The sequence below is a fragment of the Dreissena polymorpha genome, chromosome 1 (assembly GCF_020536995.1).
Source record: "Dreissena polymorpha isolate Duluth1 chromosome 1, UMN_Dpol_1.0, whole genome shotgun sequence".
In the NCBI taxonomy this organism is placed as follows: Eukaryota; Metazoa; Mollusca; class Bivalvia; order Myida; family Dreissenidae; genus Dreissena; species Dreissena polymorpha.
In genome coordinates this window covers 150,574,558-150,596,262 of record NC_068355.1, presented here as the reverse complement: position 1 = coordinate 150,596,262, position 21,705 = coordinate 150,574,558, and the positions used below count along the sequence as shown (strand labels likewise).

The 21,705-nt window shown below is 34.7% G+C and overlaps 1 protein-coding gene across 4 annotated transcripts in view; it reads right to left on the bottom strand.

The window, feature by feature from the left end:
- The window catches only part of LOC127855790 (protein retinal degeneration B-like), an 83,582-nt gene extending 61,877 nt beyond the window's left edge, over positions 1–21,705 (bottom strand). For 3 of the 4 annotated variants that reach the window (XM_052391604.1, XM_052391624.1, XM_052391615.1), the window contains exons 1-2: positions 3,036–3,202; positions 607–1,752 (exon numbers count right to left, since the gene is read on the bottom strand). In XM_052391604.1, the coding sequence (XP_052247564.1) occupies positions 607–684 (78 nt within the window). In that variant the 5' untranslated portion in view covers positions 685–1,752; positions 3,036–3,202. Of the gene's footprint in view, positions 1–606; positions 1,753–3,035; positions 3,203–21,588 lie in introns of those variants that run through there. The other variant, XM_052391609.1, reaches the window with a different exon arrangement.

Below are 21,705 nucleotides of genomic sequence, written 5' to 3'. Positions count from 1 at the left end.
CTTTAAGAGAAAGCATTATTTTACAGATAAAATAACTGATAATATTTTGTGTTCATTGTTTTGTGTTAAATCTGCTTTTCTGAAGAATTATTGTGCGATTTTATACTATTAGTCCTGAGCTGGGTAAAGCAGGGAGTTGCCGCATAACATGTACATATTGAGGGTTCAGCAAACAAAATTTAAAACAAGATGTCTTTGTGATACACTATGTCCCCATATATTTGACCTTTGACCTTGAAGGATGACCTTGACCTTCACCTTTCACCACTCAAAATGTGCAGCACCATGAGATACACATGCATGCCAAATATCAAGTTGCTATCTTCAATGTTGCAAAAAGGTACATTAAATAAGCGACTTTTACCTATATATTTGACCTTGAAAGATGACCTTGAAAGATGACCTTGACCTTTCACCACTCAAAATGTGCAGTTCCATGAGATACACATGAATGCCAAATATAAAGTTGCTATCTTCAATATTGCAAAAGATATGGCAAATGTTAAAGTTTGACGCAAACACACTAACAAACAAACCAACAGACAGTGCAAAAACAATATGTCGCCCACTATTGTGGTGGGGGGCATAAAAATTATAAATTCATACCTGTATCATGTATAGCTGTGCTATTCGGTACTCCTCCACACTCATCGGGAGGGAAATCCTGTACTCCTTCACCAACATCTTCAACCTTGACCTTTTGACTTAACACTTGACCTTTAACACTTGACCATTTACCTTTAAAGCAACCATTGAGCATATACAAACTGAAATTAGTAACTTTACTATGATGCTTCTGCCCAATAATTACACACATATAATTATGCGCTTTGTACTGCAAGAGTTGTGTGGATAGTTCAAGAGCAATTGAATTCCATCAGCACCATCATTGTTATTATTTATTTTTGATGTTTGGTACAAATCAATTCTCCCTCAATCTTATTTTACTACAAACTACATGTATCATAGTGGCTTAAATTGGCAAGAACTTGCCTCACAATCTCTCATGATATATATACTGGAGTAATTATGTAATTAATTACATTCACAAAATGTTGGAGGAATTCCGGCAACATTCACAGAGTAAACACCAAACTATACCCAAGTACATTGTAACATGCAACACTTGAAAACCGATGTCAAAAGTGTAAATTTGGTCACTTCCCTGGCAGGTTTTCAGACAGTGCAAAGCATTTGGCCCCTGCAATATGTCTGGTGTTTGCACCTTTAATATCCTTCAAGCATTTTGCCACTCACAAACGTCTGGTATTTTCACATTCAATATTATTTAAGCAGTTGGCGAATTTAAATTGTCTGGTGTTTTCATGTTGAATATCATATTGTTGTAACTGGAATTTTATGATATTTTTGCAGTCCATGATCTGATCTCCATTTTATTTTCATGGTAAAAACACTCTTTTTATTCCAATATTTCGCCTAAATGGGCTTTATCAAGGTTTACAAATATAAATTTACTACAACTTTTTTACTGTCTTGTAAATCAATCGTTTGGCTCCATTTTATTGTTAGTATAAAGATCTCCACTGATGTAAACAAACCTACATTTTTTCATTAGCTAGATGTATCAAAAAGACGTGTACTTCTTACAGTCTTGGCATATTACTGCTCCCTGCTCTCCTCACATCTACCATACATTCCTCTCTGAAATACTGTGTCAAAAAGATGTGTACTTCTTACAGTCTTGGCATATTACTGCTCCCTGCTCTCCACACATCTACCATACTTTCCTCTCTGAAAAACAAACATACATCCAGAGGTGATTCAATTAAAGCCACACACCTTGCCTCTGACTTTAAAATGAAATACATGTTAATCAATACATAAAGATGCAATTTGAAAGCGTGCAAAATTGTCATTAAATCTATAGCCTAGTTAGCAAGTAATTTATTATGTTTCAAACGGTACCACTTTTAAAACTGAAAGTAGGATTTCTAGACGTATATGTCCATTCATTTCGACAAAAGCGATTATTTTTAAGTTTTAAAGCGCAAGAAGGACGGATTTCTACCTTGTAACCACCAGATATATTCTCATTGGCATAGATAAAATTAAATCTATAGGCTATAGTATAGCCTAGTTTATAGCAAGTAATTTATTAATTTTCAAACGGTACCGCTTTTAAAACCAAGAGAAGGATTTCTAGACGTACATGTATAAGTCAATTTCGACAAAGGCAATCATTTTTAAGTTTTAAAGCGCAAAAAATGGATTTCTACCTTGTAATCACCAGATATATTCTAATTGGAATTGATAAAATATGTTTCTTTATTTATACTTAAATTTACTATGTCAAATAATGTGTGTGGCTATAAGAGAAAGTTTAGTATGTTGCAAAAAGAGAAATAAATAATGTACACACTTAAAATGTACATGAAAATTGAGAAAACTTGTTGAGAATAACATATTCATTGTTGCTTTAAGGTAAAAAATGTAAACACATAGTAATAATATTTTTTATTTTACATGACAATAAATTCAAACTTTTATTTGTTTCTCTGATTTTTAAAATCTTGTTAATTTTTCTGAAAAAAAGATATATGCATATCAGTGTTTATGTTTATACAAATACAAATACACTTGTATAGCGCAAAAACTATAAATATTCTATTGCGCTTCACAGAAAGTCCTATATACACATATTCAGATATCCTCTAGTGAGCTTGCAAGTTACATAACTGCATCTAAGTTTTATGAAATCGCTCAAATAGGTAGATTTTGAGCTTGCTTTTAAATGTTGTTTTGGAGTCAGCCAATTTCAAATGTCCATTATGTCAATTTTCAGTGAGCTTGAGTTGATATGTTAAGATTATAAAATGCACATCAAGGCATTCTTTCACTCATATAGAATTATTCATAGAATTATTTCAATTGATAGTTGTAAATTATTTACTAGTAATTTATCATACATGTATATATTTCTTGTTATTCAAGTAAACTGTATTAATAATGTTCTTTAATCATTAAATGATATACAATAAACACATGATTAAATAGAATTCAAACTGTTTGCTTACTTAATACATATATCCACTTGTTTGTATCTTATATTTCTATAATGATCTAACACTGATATAATTGGACTTGTACATGTATACCACAGCACAGCTGACCTGGATATGCATACAGCTAGAACAATTGTATTTACTTTACAGTTCACAGTCAAAAGTATGAGGGGTCAGTTTCATTTCATTGTTAATTACTTAATTGGACCACTTCCAAATGTCTAATATCACTATTCAGCAGCCACATTCCAACTTAACAAGCTTAATTACTAGATACAGTAATTGAGTTTATTGTAGAGTGTAAATAAGTTCAAACAAGATTCTGCTTAAATAAAGTGTGATTGGCAAATGTTTAAACTGTATCCTACTGTGTAACATTTTCAGCAATTAAAAACTTTGGAAGCATTAGTAAAGAAGTTCATGGATTTAAAGAACTGCTATTTAAGAGAAATTTAACTTCTCAAGAACCGCTGCTTGAGAGCAATTAAACTTCTAAACAACTGCTTTTTTCGAGCAATGCAACTTCTCAAGAACTTCTGTTCAAGAGAGATTTAACTTCTCAAGAAATGCTGTTCAATAGAGATTTACATTTGTAACTTCTCAAGAACTGCTGTTTGAAAGCAATTCAACTTCTCAAGAACTTCTGTTTGAGAGCAATTTAACTTGTCAAGAACTGCTGTTCGAAAGCAATTCAACTTGTCAAGAACTGCTGTTTAACAGCAATTTAACTTCTCAAGAACTACTGTTTGAGAACAATTCAACTTCTCAAGAACTGTTGTTTGAGAGCAATTCAACTTCTCAAGAACAGCTGTTTGAGAGCAATTCAACTTCTCAAGAACTGCTGTTTGACAGCAATTCAACTTGTCAAAAACTGCTGTTCAAGAGAGATTTAATTTCTCAAGAACTGCTGTTTGAAAGAGATTTAACTTCTCAAGATCTGCTGTTTGATAGCAATTCAACTTCTCAAGAACTGCTGTTCAAGAGCAATTTAACTTCTCAAGAACTGGTGTTTGACAGCAATTCAACTTGTCAAAAACTGCTGTTCAAGAGATTTAACTTCTCAAGAACTGCTGTTTGAGAGAGATTTAACTTCTCAAGACCTGCTGTTTGAGAGCAATTCAACTTCTCAAGAACTGCTGTTCGAGATCAATTCAACTTTTCAAGAACTGCTGTTGGAGAGAGATTAAACTTCTCAAGAACTGCTGTTTGACAGCAATTTAATTTCTCAAGAACTGCTGTTTAAGAGCAATTCAACTTCTCAAGAACTACTGTTCGAGACCAATTCAACTTTTAAAGAACTGTTGTTTGAGAGCAATTCAATTTCTCAAGAACTGCTGTTCGAGAGCAATTCAATTTCTCAAGAACTGCTGTTTGACAGCAATTTAACTCCTCAAGAACTGCTGTTCAAGAGCAATTCAACTTCTCAAGAACTGCTGTTTGAGACCAATTTAACTTCTCAAGAACCACTGTTCGAGAAAGATTCATCTTCCCAAGAACTACTGTTAAAGAGCAATTCAACTACTCAAGAACTGCTGTTTGACATTGAATGTGTACACAATGCATACTCAGTCAAGCGATCATGCAAATACTGAGGTTAACAAGCAAATTCATGGAATTTATATCCCCCCACCAATATGCTTCTGGACACAAAAGTGTTATATTTGACACTCAAAAAAGCATTTTTTCAAGATACAAAGGGCCATAACTCCATTATTATCCGATGGCGTACAATGCCATTTGGCGTGCATCATGCTCTTATCCATATATATATACTCATACCAAGTTTCAATGAAATCCCCCAAAGCTCTTCCAAGATATGGCTCCGGACACAAAAAAAGCATTTTTTCAAGATACAAAGGGCCATAACTCCGTTATTAACAGATGGTTTACAATGCCATTTGGCAGGCATCATCCTCTTATCCATTTATATACTCATACCAAGTATTAATGAAATCCGCCAAAGCTCTTCCAAGATATGGCTCCGGACACAAAAGTGCCGGAGGGACGGAAAGACGGACGGACGGACAGACAACGCCAAAACAGTATCCCTCCGCCTTTGGCGGGGGATAAATATTGTCTGCACTATAACTGGTCAAAACACAACACACAAGCCAACAAATTATCATTCTAACAATGATGATAATCCTTGAAGGCCTTTCTTATTAGTATGTCAATTCCTTTAGCCATATTATAAATATACCATGATACAAGTTAATAAATCATAAAACTTATGCACGTATATGTATTGTTTACATGTACTTTTGATAAGAAAATTTAATTGATGTTCAATATCCTTATGTTTATATCCAAAATACTATTTCTAACAAGCAAATTCGTTGAATTGATATTCCCGGCCAATATATATACTTCTGGACAAAAAAAGTTGTCTGGACGGATGGACAACACCAACGTGCATCATCCTCTTATCCATATATATATACTCCTACCAAGTTTCCATGAAATACGTCAAAGCACTTCCAAGATATTGCTCTGGACACACAAAAAAGCTTTTTTTCAAGATACAAAGGGCCATAACTCCGTTATCATCCAATGGCATACATTGACATTTGGCATGCAATATCCTCTTATCCATATAAATACTCATACCAAGTATCTATGAAATCCGCCAAAGCACTTCCAAGATATGGCTCCGGACACAAAAAAAGCATTTTTTCAAGATACAAAGGGCCATAACTCTCTTATTAAAAGATGGTATACAATGCCATTGTGCGTGTATCATCCTCTTATCCATATTTATACTCATACCAAGTTTCAATGAAATCCGCAAAAGCACTTCCAAGATATGGCTCTGGACACAAAAGTTCCAAACGGACGGAAAGACGGACGGACAATGCCAAAACAATATCCCTCCGCCTATGGCAGAGGATTATAACAACTCATTTTGAATATTTTTTAATTCACATTTTAAGTTTTATAAATGTTGTATAGGTAACAGTATTTGGTTGCCATTCACACCTGACATTTTTTCAGTACAATAATTATTTTTGTATTAAAGCGGCTTCAAAGTTAAATCGCATGATTTTATGCTTTAGTAGACAATGCCTTCCCAAATTGTGGTAAAAAATTGGAAATATTATGGAAAGAAAGACAAACCATAGGATTACAGAGGGGGTAATCACCTGACAAACAAGATTAAAATGTCCAGCCAATACAGGTATTTTTGCAGCTTTATATTCCCTTCATTAATTTTATTTATTGTTAAAATGTTGTCAATTTTCCAGCCATATTGGCAAGAAATTGATACGCGTTTATATCGAATTAATATAAGTTATGTAGCTCAACTTAACCCATTTTATTCGGCAGAAAATTGCCCCGGACTAAGCATACGCAACGTCTCGAAGCAATCAGTTATTATTGTTGTTGATTTTCAAATGGAAACATGCACAATGATTTTTGCAAAATATTTCTAGCACCATTAACGTCTCTGTGTGTGTTATATTTGCATTTATGACAAATAAATGTTTCGCTTGAACCAAGATTTTTGTTAATACTCTGATATCGGGGCGATTTGAATGAAAACGTATTCCGACTAAAATGGGCTAACTTGTTGAGAAATTTTCTAAGCGGGTCACAAAATTAAAACTCCCAAAGAACAAGCGATGTGTTTGTGAAACACTTTATCCCCATATATTTGACCTTTGACCTTGAATGATGTACTTGACCTTTCACCACTCACAATGTGCAGCTCCATGAGATGCACATGCATGCCAAATATCAAGCTGCTATTTTCAATACTGCAAAAGTGTACATTAAATTAGCGATTTTGACCCATAAATTTAACCTTTGACATTGAAGGATGACCTTGACCTTTCACCACTCAAAATGTGCAGCTCTATAAGATACACATGCATGCCAAATATGAAGTTGCTATCTTCAATATTGCAAAAGTTATTGCAAATGTTGAAGTTTGCACAAACAAACACACAAACCAACCAACAGACAGGGCAAAAACAATATGTCCCCCACTATAGTGGTGGGGGACATAAAAATTGCAGCAATTAGTAAAGATAAAGAGCAAATATTAATAAGAAATAATAGCTATTCACTTACTTGCTGATATGGCTGGAAAGTGAGGGGCATTAAAACAATCTAAACAAGTAATAAACTGTATCGAACAGCGAAAAATACCTGTCTCGGCATGGACGTCACCATCGTTTTTGTTACATGATTACCTCCCCTGTGATTATAAAGTCACCAATGGTTTTTAAAAAGCACTAGAACATCTATAGCTTTGTAGTTAAAAAATATTTGTTACCATTTGCACATAAATTTATTAACAAGATCATCAATACAATTATGATTTAAATGACTGGGAAAATATACACACAGTCTTTTCCCTAATAAATAGCCTGCCCTCCCCCCCTCCTAATATTTACAAAAAAAAAGCCTTGAATAAATCCATCTATTTTAATTTATATAATTATTTGTACTATTACATTTTGTATCTAAGTGTTATAGTGCTTTTGCCTATTTATTGACTTTTTAAGTTGGAAAATGGGCTCTGAACGAGACGAAGTCTTGTTGCATCCAGACGAGTCGGAGGGCTCGTTTTATGGTTTCTCTGATGAAGAAACTTTCAATGAAAAACTAAATGCAAAAGAAAAGGCCACTTCAATTCTAAAGACAAAAGTAATTCTAAAGACAAAACAAGTAAAAGTAATACTTCGAAAGTAACAAAAAAGAAGCAATCTGGTTCAGATAAAAATAACAATGAACTTTCAGTTTCACAAGTAGGTAGTAATAAGCAGACACCTGCATTGGATTTGTCTAAACTATCAGAAAATGACATAAAGAGTCTTAGAGAGTTACTTGGTATTCCTAGTACAGAACCACAATATGCTGATGATGATGACATTTCATCTGTGTTTGGCACTTCTCTCGAAAATTTGCCAAGAATGACAATCAAAGTAGATGCAGATCAGATTTCTGACACTGATGATGTAACAAAACAAAGAAAACGTACTAACATTGACATGTCAAGTGCACTATTTGATGATGATGAGGCTGAATGTGAGACTTGGGAATTGCCCCGTCTTAAAACCCCAGATAAGGGCAAACCAATATCACCATCTTTGGCGAAAGTAATAAATGTTGCTTGCACAACACAGTGTGAAATAGATTCTTTAATTTCCAAGTACTCTGTTCCTGAGAATTGTGAAATGGCATGTTCACCATTGGTTAATAATGAAATATGGAAAATTCTGAATAAACACACTCAGACATAAGATAGAAGCATTGTACAAACCCAAAATTTGGTAGCCTCGGGTATGACACCCGTTGTCCGTCTAGCAGAGGTCTTACAGCCTCAAATTATGGCGAATCAGGCAGCAAAAACTTTATTGTGTGATGCACTCACTTTAATGGGTCAGGTGCAATTCAACCTTTCTATAAGAAGAAGGTACAATGTATATGATAAGACCAGCTTTAAAACGGAAATATTATCCACTTTGTAACATTTCTCAACAGATTACAAATAAGCTTTTTGGTGATGAAGTGTCAAAAGAAATCAAAGCTTGTGACTCAGTGTCCTATATTGGGCAAAATAACAATTTTGTGAGAGGTTGAGGACCCGGTAGATACCCTAGAAGAGGTGGTTTCAGAGGAAGTTATGTTCAGGGTGGTTATGAGGATCCGTACCCAAACAGATACAAGCCGTACCCCTACAGGGGCCAGTATAGATCTGGCAGTCGACCAAACAGATACCAGCCGTACCCCTACAGGGGACAGTATAGACATGGCAGTCGACCAAACAGATACCAGCCTTACCCCTACAGGGGGCCGTATCGATCTGGCAGTCGACCATATGGTAGAGGGTTCAAGAGGTCGTCAATGCGATTGCTACACCTCCAAATCCACACCCAAACGAGTAGATGTGGACATTAAGGTATGTAAAGTTGGAGGTCTGAAAGATAATTTACATGCTTGGAGAAAAATTACACAAGATCAATGGGTTCTTGATGCAGTGTCGGGTTACTGTATTCATTTCGACATACAACCATGTCAACATAAAATTCCAAAAGAAATTCCATTTGAAAAAGAACATTGGCAAATTGTAGATTTAGAGATCAAAACTCTTTTGAGTAAAAAGCTATTATTAACTCTGTGCATGAAAACGAAGAGTTTATATCAACTATTTTTATAGTACCGAAACCTAATGGAAAGTTTCGTCCTGTGATTAATTTGAAGTATTTGAATGCATTTGTACATTATGATCATTTTAAACAGAAGACATTCAAAGTTGTACTTGATCTTTTGCAGAAAAATGATTACTTGACCTCCATCGATTTGCAAGATGCTTATTTTTCGGTTCCAATTCACAAAAAATTTCAAAAATTTCTTAAGTTCCAATGGAATAATAAATTGTACCAGTTTGTATGCCGTCCATTTGATTTGAAATCTGCTCCATTCATTTTAACGAAGATTCTAAAACCGGTATTTGCATGGTTGAGACATAGAAACATAAGATGTTCCTATTATATTGATGATTCCATTATTATGAATCAAAATAGATTGGTTTGCAACGAAAACACAATAGTTACCCAGTACACATTAGAAGAGCTAGGATTTTTGGTAAATTTGAATAAGTCTGTAATGGAACCAGTGCAAAGATTGGTATTTTTTGGTTTTATAATTGATACGGTTGAGTTTAAAATATTTCTTACTGAGGACAAAATCAACAAAATATTGCAAAAATCAAAGATTTTAATTGACAAAAAGTTTGTTATTGTTCGAGATTTGGCTTCTTTTATAGGGTCAATTATTAACGCTTTTTATGCAGTGCTAGAGGCCCCGTTACATTACAGGCAACTGGAAATAAATAAATTATTGGGTTTAGGACAAATGATGAATTTTGATAACAAAGTGTATCTGAGTAATGATAGTATAAAGGAGCTTCAATGGTGGCAAACTAATCTGGTAAAGAAAAATGGGAAACTTATTAGTCAAGCAGAAGTCAATTTTGTGTGTAGAACTGATGCAAGCCTTTTAGGTTGGGGCGCTATTGATTTGATCACAAGTAGTCATGCCAATGGAAGATGGAACCTGAATGAATCATTGTATTCAATAAATTACTTGGAAATGTTGGCAATTTTTTATGGATTGCAATCTTTTTAAAATGGAGCAAGTGGAGTTCATATTCAAGTTCAGTCTGACAATGTAGCAGCTGTTTCATATATTAATGATATGGGTGGAATTGCCTCTTTAAGTATGGACAGATTATTTGGTGATATTTGGCAATTGTGTTTAATGAGAGACATATTTCTTTCAGCAATTTACATACATGTACCTGGTTCAAGTAATACTGCTGACTATTATTCTAGAAATTTTTCTGAAAATACAGAATGGACTTTTAAGTCAGATATTATTCAGAGAGTTTGTAAACGATTATTTTACCCTAATATTGACTTTTTTGCTTCAAGATTGAATAAACAAATTGATCGTTTTGTATCATGGTACCCTGAACCTGGTTCCTTTCATAATGATGCATTCTCATAAAATTGGAGAGAATTGGAACCATACATATTTCCTCCTTTTAATTTGATTGCAAAGGTGCTAAATAAGTTGAAAGAAGACAGAGTTAAAAAGGCACTCTTAATTTTTCCATATTGGACGGCACAGTCTTGGTTTCCAGTTTTATTAGAATGTTTGCTGTTTCTCCCTCACAGCGGGGAGCTACACCCGTTAGGGAAGAGGTTGAAGATCTTCGCAGCCATCATACCATCCAAGAGATGTCAACAAGAAAGATTCCATCAACAGCTTCAATCCTCATTACATCATCTTGGTCAAAAGGAACTAGACAGCAGTACAAATATGCGTGGCAGAATTGGGTGCTTTGGAACGGTATCAGGTTTGGCAATCCCTTTCAGACGACTGAAATAGTTGTGTTGACATATTTGTGTTTTTTATTCCAGATAGGAAAATAATATTCAGTCATTAATTTGCATAAAGCAATGCTTTTACAGACTTTACCATTGATGGGAAATACATGGTGTGTTAACTGTAATTTAATAACTAGATTTATGAAGGGAGTTTTTATGAAAATGCCTCCTAAACCAAGGTATAATTTTACTTGGGATGTAACTCCTGTTTTGAAATTTCTTTCTTCATTATTTCCTTTGGAAAGTTTATCATTGAAATTATTGACTTTTAAAGTGGTGGCGTTGATTTCCTTGGCTGCAGCCCCGCGAGCACAAACTTTAGTTGCCATGGATATTGATTATATGCTGAAGGAAAACCAATGTGTTATTGTAGGTTTTCCATCTGTGTTGAAAACTTCAAGAATTTGACATTCATATAATTTAAAAATTGAGCATTGAGACGAGAAATTGTGTGCTATGCATACAATGTTATTTAATTTAAGTAGAACAGAAAGTGTACCATTTCTCAAGAAAATTACTTATTTTGTATGTCACTTTTAAATCTGTTTCCACTATATATAGTACTGTTGCTAGATGGTTACGTACTGTTTTGGATTTGTATGGAATAGACACTAATAAATTCAAGGCACATTCTTTTCGAGGGGCATCTGTATCTAAAACTTTAGTTAGTGGTTGCTCTTTACAAAAGATATTACGTACAGCGGACTGGTCTTCTGATAAGAACTTTAGGAAGTTTTATTACAGACATACTATTAGCAAAGAAAATATGTCTTTTGCTGATTCGGTATTTAAATGACAATGAACATTTATTCTAATAAATGAGTTTGATTGAGTGAATGTTTCGTTGCTCTTTGAAGATGCTATTGTATACATGTGAAGCCGAAGGCATTTACGAAAAATAATGTGCCCTCATCCTAGCTTTAGTGAAGGATGAGGGTCATTATTAGAGTAAGGCCGGAGGCTGAGCATGTATACACCCACCTAACATTTTTATGTATTGTTTAACATACATTTCTTCTGCAATATTTTATATCTGTTTTTTGCCCGCCCATTGTGTTTTTTCAACAAAACATTGGGCTTTGAATTATGAACAAGGGACAAAATTGTCACAAAACCAGGTTTTCATTGTGAAAAAAAATCTGATAAAGGGAGACAACTCAAACTGAACTTTTGAAATGAACAAACAAAATTAACCCCCTTTGTAAGTTTGTTTTAAAATAAATCTATTTTTAGTCATGACGACCTTGACATTGGAGATATTGACGTGATTCTTTCGTGCGACACACCGTCCCATGATGGTGAACAAATGTGCCAAATGATTTTAAAATCTCATAATGAATGACATATTTATAGCCCAGACAAGCTCATTTATGGCTATTTTTTACCTTTGAACTCAAAGTGTGACCTTGACCTTGGAGATATTGACGTAATTTTTTCGCGCGACACACCGTCTAATGATGGTTAACAAATGTGCCAAATGATTTTAAAATCTCACAATGAACGACAAAGTTATGGCCCGGACAAGCTTGTTCTGCCCGCCAGCCAGCCAGCCAGCCCGCCCGCCCGCCCGCATTCGCCAATCTAATAACCAGTTTTTTCCTTCGGAAAACCTGGTTAAAAATGTGCTTAGTGCTTCCAGTGTACTCGATTGGGATTACTTTGGGTAGACTCGATTTTCTCGTTGTACTGGCGAATTAATCAATTAGTTCGAACGACTCCGAACATAATGCTATTGTATACATGCTCAGCCTCCGGCTTTACTCTAATAATGACCCTCATCCTTCACTGAAGCTAGGATGAGGGCACATTCTTTCACAATGACTTCTACAAATCTGCAACCTTTCATCTAAATGCCAGATGTTGACATTTAAAATACAAATGTTTTTGTTTCAACTGAAGCTCAATTGTTCATACCTCATGTTTTACATCTTGATAAAGTTCTTCAAAGAGAAAGAAACACTGAATATTACTGTAATGTACCAGCAGTAGTTTAAAGTAAAATGAAGTGAGTGCATGTTATATCAAAGCGCTGAAGGCACTGATGTTGTTATAAAACATTATTGACCTACCTTGGTAAATACATAATTACTTTTATTTATGTATTATATCATAATGTCATTATATCTTACATTACTTGTTTACTCATAATTTGATAAATAATTTTGTTACAATAGGTTTATGTTGTAACAAGAAATATCTTTAAAAAAAAGCTATACAGCGTTGATAGTGGTCAGTGAAAATGAACGATCAAAAGCTATAGATATGAGATAACAAGGTGAATGCCTTTTTTCTGCACAGGTCTTAGATGCATCGCACACAAATCAATTACAGGTTGTTGATTTCTTGGCTTATTTGGCTTTATTAGATATTATTGATCAGATATCTATATTTACAGAATAGAAAAACACAAGAAGAATATAAATATATGAACGAATATAGGTCAGCTGGCAACAAACTATCATCCTTACATATTTTAAAATGTTTATGAGTGTTCTTCAAATAGACCTGTTTACGTGATTTGTTGGACATTGTTATTTGATTCAATAAACAGTATTGCAAATCATTGCGCTCTTGCTTAATAAATTGGTCTAAATGGTGGAATATTTTTAATTAAATTAATAAAAACTGGTACTCATCATGCATTTGTTGAAAACAAATTAAGAATCTATGATTGACATACCATAAGAATATCCCAGAATATTTTAATTTAATATCTTTCTGATCACATGGTAAACGCAATAGCATTTATATAACAATTTCTGTTACTGACAGCGAACTGACCTTGATACCATGCGGGTTGGAAGGCAATGCATTATTCTGGAATCATGGCTAGTTTAAAGATTTCTACATTCATATGTTTAAGGGTAAAGTTAACAAGAGATGTGTTTGTCAGAAACACAATGCCCCCTTATGCGCCGCTTTGAATTTTTTTTTTACCTTTGACCTTGAAGGATGACCTTGACCTTTCACCAATAAAAATGTGCAGCTCCATGAGATACACATGCATGCCAAATAGCAAGTTGCTGCATGCAATATTGCAAAAGTAATGAAGAAGGTAAAAGTTTTGGTAAAAGTTTTGATTTTTTTTATTGACCTTTGACCTTGAAGGATGACCTTAACCTTTCACCACTAAAAATGTGCAACTCCATGAGATACACATGCATGCCAAATATCAAGTTGCTACGTTCAATATTGCAAAAGTTTTAAAGAAGGTTAAAGTTTTGGTTAAAGTTTTGATTTTTGTATTGACCTTTGACCTTGAAGGATGAGTTTGACCTTTCACCACTCAAAATGTGCAGCTCCATGAGATGCACATGCATGCCAAATATCAAGTTGCTACGTTCAATATTGCAAAAGTAATAAAGGTTAAAGTTTTGGTAAAAGTTTTGATTTTTTTTATTGACCTTTGACCTTAAAGGATGACCTTGACCTTGACATTTCACCACTCAAAATGTGCAGCTCCATGAGATACTAATGCGTGCCAAATATCAAGTTGCTACGTTCAATATTGCAAAAGTTTTGAAGAAGGTTAAAGTTTTGGTTAAAGTTTTGATTTTTGTATTGACCTTTGACCTTGAAGGATGACTTTGACCTTGACCTTTCACCACTCAAAATGTGCAGCTCCATGAGATACACATGCATGCAAAAAATCAAGTTGCTACGTTAAATATTGCAAAAGTTATGAAGAAGGTTTAAGTTTTGGTTAAAGTTTTGGGACACATATATTTAACCTTTGAGCTTGAAAAATGACCTTGACCTTTCACCACTCAAAATGTGCAGCTCCATGAGATACACATGCATGCGAAATATCAAGTTGCTATGTTCAATATTGCATAAGTTATGATGAAGGTTAAAGTTTTGGGACACGCACACATACAATGACAGACAGACCAAAAACAATATACCCCCAATCTTTGATCCGGGGGCATAAAAAAAAAAAAAAATATTTTCGTCAAAGTGTATATCAGGTTATTGAACAACAATATGCTTATATGATCAAAAGTATATGAGTGCACAGAATGCAATACCATAGTAATTTCTAAATATAGGAACACAGCCTTTTAGTACAAACGCTCTTGCACTGACAATCTTCTCAATTTAAAGGGGCACGCACAAACTTTATTGATGTCAAGAGTTGAGAGTGAAACTGCTCTATCTCTCAAGCCTTATCATTAGAGATAAAATTGTTTCATGCTGAACTTGCAGTTAACATTGTCCCTAAACGAACTGTAGTATCCCTTTTCATACACTATACTTCCCAAAAATAGAAAGTCGATTGAATAACATATTAATATAAATGTGAAAACTGTTGTAGATTACATGTTTTCTACTTCGAAACTTCTCAAGCCAACGAGCGGGAAATTTTAAATTCAAATTGATTGGTCGCTTTCAAAGGTCAGCTAAAATGAAAAAATGGGTAAAACAGCTAACCCAAAAATATTAAACCATACTTGTCACTTATAGTCCTAACTACTCCTAAATAGTATCATGATTTCTATGAAGACCTATCTGACACGTACATCCTGGTAAAACTGAAAACATGGAGATAGGTCGTTTGCTAGTGAAAAGGCTGATCATAAAATGCTAGATTACTGTGCCTAAATTACAGGACAGATTGTATACATCAACTACCCAGTACTTAACTACAGAATACCGTTAGGGCCATTGTGGTTACACATTAAAATCCAGAGGGTGACAATGCAAAAGTGCGATGGTAAAAATGAGATGAGTACGATGGCCACAATGCGAGAGTACGATAGTACTACTATGAGTCTATCGCATTGACGCCATTGTACTATCACATTGGCGCAATAGTACTAATGCATTGTCTCCATCGTACAATGGCATTGTCGCCATCGTACTATTGCATTGACGACTATTGCTTTCCGATACACAAACTACTCTCATTGCAGAAACAAAATGGATGACTTTATAAAGATGTACTTTGAAAGAGGTTACAGTTATAATGAAATCAAATTCTTATTAAGTTATTGAATGGGTATTGATCTGTAAAAAACAATATGCCAAACAGTAAAGTATTTTAAAAGTGCCTCCATCTAGGAAAAAATAGATGTGCGCATGACTGTGTACCGGAAGGCGCTAGAGGACAATGCGACAGTACTATGACGACAATACGATGGTGATAGTAGTAATAATAGTACAATGGGGACAATTTTAATGTGTAACCACGATAGCCCTAACGGTATTCAGTACTTAACCCTTTCCTTATAAGAAGCAAAGTGAAAATCGCATTTGCAACCAGCTAAAAACCAGAACAGCCTGTGAGTAACTTGCAGTCTGTTCAGGTTTTATGCTGTTTGCTGCTCATCAGTAACTAAGGGTTGGAAATGAAGCCTTTAAAACTTGAATGTAATAAGAAAAGTCTTTAACTAAATTCAACTTTCTATGGGACTACAAATGCTTAGCTCAGCCTGAATTTTCTAAATAGCTAATTATATGAGCATGTGTATATATCACATATATCCACTTGTTTTCAAGACATTTGTTGCAAATCACTCAATATATCACTACTGTACATATCCCATAGCAACTCCGATAAAGCAATCATTCAGAAAGAAGAAAATATAGATCACTCCGATTGAACATAAACACACACCCAGATTTCATGCAAATGTATTAATCCTTTCCCACAAGACAAACTGTGAAACTGTTAATTCCGTGAGAATCCTTTAGTTCGGGATAGCACTTCTCTCCTGAAAATTGTCTTGGCTCTAGGCAGCCTTGATTTTCCTTTAGTATCACATAATAATATCTGACATTAACTGCAAATCAATACAAATTTTGTATCAGAGACACTGCACTGGAAGACCAATAGTAATTGGGTGAATTTCAGTTGAGCAAGCTAGGCAAAAACCAGAGACTTTTAAGTCAAGTAGTGCTATGGTTTTGTAACATAGTTGATATTTATAAATTAACAAGGGCTGTTTGTAAAACATGCATGGCCCCCATATGGGCTGTCATTTGTAGTGGAAGCCATTGTGTGAATAAGTTTTTTGTCACTGTGACCTTGACCTTTGACCTAGTGACCTGAAAATCAATAGGGGTCAGCCAGTCATGATCAACGTACCTATGAAGTTTCATGATCCTAGGTGTAAGCATTCTTGAGTCATCATCCTGAAGCCATTTTACTATTTCGAGTCACTGTGACCTTGACCTTTGACCTAGTGACCTGAAAATCAATAGGGGTCATCTGCCAGTCATGATCAGTGTACCTATGAAGTTTCATGATCCTAGGCATAAGCATTCTTGAGTTATCATCCGGAAACCATTTTACTATTTTGAGTCACTGTGACCTTGACCTTTGACCTAGTGACCTGAAAATCAATAGGGGTCATCTGCCAGTCATGATCAATGTACCTATGAAATTTCATGATCCTAGGCGTAAGCATTCTTGAGTTATCATCTGGAAACCATTTTACTATTTCGAGTCACTGTGACCTTGACCTTCGATCTAGTGACCTGAAAATCAATAGGGGTCATCTGCCAGTCATGATCAATGCACCTATGAAGTTTCATGATCCTAGGCCTAATTATTCTTGAGTTATCATCCGGAAACCATTTTACTGTGTCCAGTCACCGTGACCTTTGACCTAGTGACCTGAAAATCAATAGGGGTCATCTGCGAGTCATGATCAATGTACCTATAAAGTTTCATGATCCTAGGCGTAAGAGTTCTTGAGTTATCATCCGGAAACCATTTTACTGGTTCGAGTCACCGTGACCTTGACCTTTGATTTAGTGACCTGAAAATCTATAGGGGTTATCTGCGAGTCATGATCAATGTACCTATGAAGTTTCATGATCCTAGGAGTAAGCGTTCTTGAGTTATCATCGGGAAACCATTTTTCTGTGTCGAGTCAGCATGACCTTGACCTTTGACTTAGTGACCTGAAAATCAACAGGGGTCATCTGCGAGTCATGATCAATGTACCTATGAAGTTTCATGATCCTAGGCGTAAGCGTTCTTGAGTTATCATCCGGAAACCATTCGGTGGACGGACCGACGGACGGACGGACCGTCCGACCGACATGTGCAAAACAATATACCCCCTCTTCTTCGAAGGGGGCATAATAAATGATAGCTTTAAATAAACAGCTCTTCATGAATAGTGTGTTTCTTCGTTTCAATAAAAAAGTGTGCCAAAATTATGCAGACACGTACAACGTCTAGTTGTTGTATAAAATCGGTAACAGCACGTGAGGCGATTTACGCGTGTTCAGTGGGAAAAACCGCGTCCCGCTTAGATGTCATTTCCTCGAATCTTTAAATAGTCACATATGCTTAAATTAATTTAATACTAAATAAAAATGGTGAATGTTTGTGTTTATGAAATTCTTAAGCACTTTTATCCTCAACATTTACCAGAATTTACTTTTCAAAATGGAATATATACAGGATTACTGGGTGATGAATAGCGACAGAAAAAAGTGAGTACGCAGTTATTGAGTCTGGTTGATAGGAATATATTTGGGAATCGATTGAGTCCAATTATGCATAACTATGATTGAAAGGGTTAAAAAAAGGACGTTATAAATGACTTTATAGCTGGTTTTCTTTCTTAAGTAGTCATAACACACCACATAAGGTAAAAAAATAAATGTTTAAACAAGATATGTGTTTGTCAGAAACACTATGTCCCCTTTTGCGCCGCTTTGAAGCTATATATTTGACCTTTGACCTTGAAGAATGACCTTGACCTTTCACCACTCAAAATGTGCAGCTCCATGAGATACACATGCATGCCAAATATAAGGTTGCTATCTTCAATATTGCAAAAGTTATTGCAAATGTTAAAGATGGGGCAAACAAACAAACAAACACACAAACCAACAGACAGGGCAAAAACATAATATGTCCCCCACTATAGTGGTGGGAGACATAAAAACACATAAACATGTAAACTACATGATCACATCCTTGATAAAGTAAATCATGCCAAACATCTATGTCTCACACTCTAAAGTAACCTTAAATGGAATAAACATATTAACTCAATCACTTACAATGCAAACCAGGCACTAGGAGTTCTTTGCCGCAACCTAAAAATTAGCTCATCAATTTAAAGATCATGGTTTCAGAGCAATCATAAGGCCTTAACTAGAATATTGCTCCAGCGTCTGGGACCCTCATACAAAAGCTCAAATAAATCGACTGGAAAAAGTACAAAGACGTGCGGCGAGATTTGTAACAAACAGATTCCACAACACAATTTCAGTGAGTAATATGATAGACACCCTAAATTGGCCTACTCATGAAACACTAAGAACAAAATTTCGTCTAATCATGTTATATAAAATTATCCACCACATAGTTGCCATCACTTCTCCAGATAATCTCCTTGTTCCTGTCCACCGCTGATCCAGACTCAGCAGTAAACATCGTTTTAGACACATTCAAAAGACTCTTATAAATTCTCATTCTACCCAAGATCAGTAATACGATTGAATTCACTACCTCCCCACATACATGAGGCAGTCACAGTAGAAGTATTCAAAACCCTTTCTCCTGTGTCTGTATTTGTCCCTTCTTATCCACCTATACACACTTACAATATAAATAATTTAAAACTGACGCCCAACTGAGCACCTTTTGTACAGTTTTCACCCCTCAACCAATAGGCCCCGTAACAAAATCTTCAGAATCAGAGGAAGAAACTTGTTAAATTGTAAGAAGAAAATTTATAAAAAATTGGTTACTGTTTAAGTTTATATAAAATATGCTAAATGAATCATATTTTTAAGTTTAATTGGCCTAAGACCTAAAAAAAAAATGTTGTGGTTCGGGTAACATTGAAAAAAAATTCTAGGTAGGGTAGGTCGATTTTTTATTTTTTTTACTTTACTTTTTTATTTTTTCATATAAGGTGCCTGTTTTTAAAAGTCATTCTATGCTGATGGTTTTCACATAAAACCTCTATGTACACCATAAAAAAGTGTTTCCATTATTGTGTTATGTATTTCCCGAATAGATACGCATAAACCCGTCTTGATCAATTCCTAAAGGCATCTGCATCATTCATACTTTCTATCTATTACTGCATATACTTACTACTTTTCCCGTCGCTACTCATTACCCTAGAATCATGTATATTTCAGTTTTAAAGAAATTGTGGTAAATACGACAAAAGTGCTCAAGAATTTCAAGAAACACAAACATTGGCCATTTTTCGTAAGTATCAAATGAAGTTTCGCATTTGTTACTATTTAAAGATGTGATGAAATAACATCCAATCGGGGGTGTTTTCTTTTCCACTGAACACGCGTTAATCACCTGACGTGATGTTCATGTTTGTATACAACACAAAATACACCCACACTTTCCATGCAACGTTCTACATGTCAGCATAATTTTTATTGAAACAAAGGATAAAGCACTGTGAATTTGTTAATGTCGTGTTAACATTAAAATTAGGAAGCGTGTTTCGGATTACAAATTGAATAATGCTCATTTGAGAATCGAACGAAACATTTACACTTGTGCGTAATTAATTAAACAATTATTTGTTTAAACCCATTTATAGGTGTCGAATAAATGTTTTGACCATATAATGCATGAAATGCACAATATCCACAAGGATTTTAACTGGTTGCCATCATCTGTCTTCTAAGTGGCCGAGATTTAATTTGTAGAGGTTTACACCCTAGGGACCGACGAGTGTTAAATAACAAAGCCAACAAACTGCCATAAAATCACACACTCATGAAAATTACGTCACTCGTCTGCATGATATTACTGCAGGTACAGGTATGACTGCTTACAATTGTTGTATCGATTTTCCATTACAACGACGATCCGCCTTAAGGCGGGCTTTAGGTGGGTAAAGAGATACATGACGTAATTGACAGAGGATCATAAATTGGCTCTAACAATTTTTGGCTAAGTCTATATTGCTTTGATATTTATCCAAGTACCAGAAAACAGTAAAAAAATATTAGGGTAGGCAAGGCCAATAAAAACTTTAGGGTCTGCGCATTTTCCTAGGTAGGGTCGGGTGTCCTAAATCACATTTTTTTTTTAGGCCTAATGCCTATAGATAGCAATTAAGTACTGTCCTTTTGGGTTTAATGTCACTGTATCTTACTAAGGTCACTCACGAAAGTATTGAATGCTATTGTTAGGGTTAAAAATGCTGTAAATAAACAAATTTGACATTAATTAAACAGTAATCAAATAAATCTTTGAATGTTAATTGTTTGTTGTTCCATGGTTTGCATTAATTTGTAAACAATATTACTTGTTTCTTAATATGTTGCTACGCAGTCAATGGAGAATACTTTTGTATGTTTGTTTTCGCTGTCAAAGACAGCTGGATAAAGTACAGTTGATCAGTCAAATTTGGATATATGCGAAAGTGAAAAGATCTAAAATTAAAGAGTAAAAAAAATTATTTTTGTTGAATTGTGTAGCATTCTACAAATTGTGTTGATGTGTCATCATGTGATCTACGGCAAGTTACTCAGTTTCCTTGAGTCGAGGCTTGACAGTTGGACTTGGGAGTCGACCAGAGGTTAGTAAAATCTTGGTTCATTCATTAATTACGGGTTATTACACGCCATATTTACAAAATGAGCAATTAAATACATATGGTAGGATTTCATATTGTAAATTCACAATACTTATTTGAAATATATGTTATTATACATACCATATTCAATGTTTACATTATGCAGAATAGTGGTTTGCTCGATTGTGTCAGGAGAGTTTTTAATTATATACTTTTCTAAACCCCGTCTTCTTTTTCGCACTCTGATGGTTTATGTCG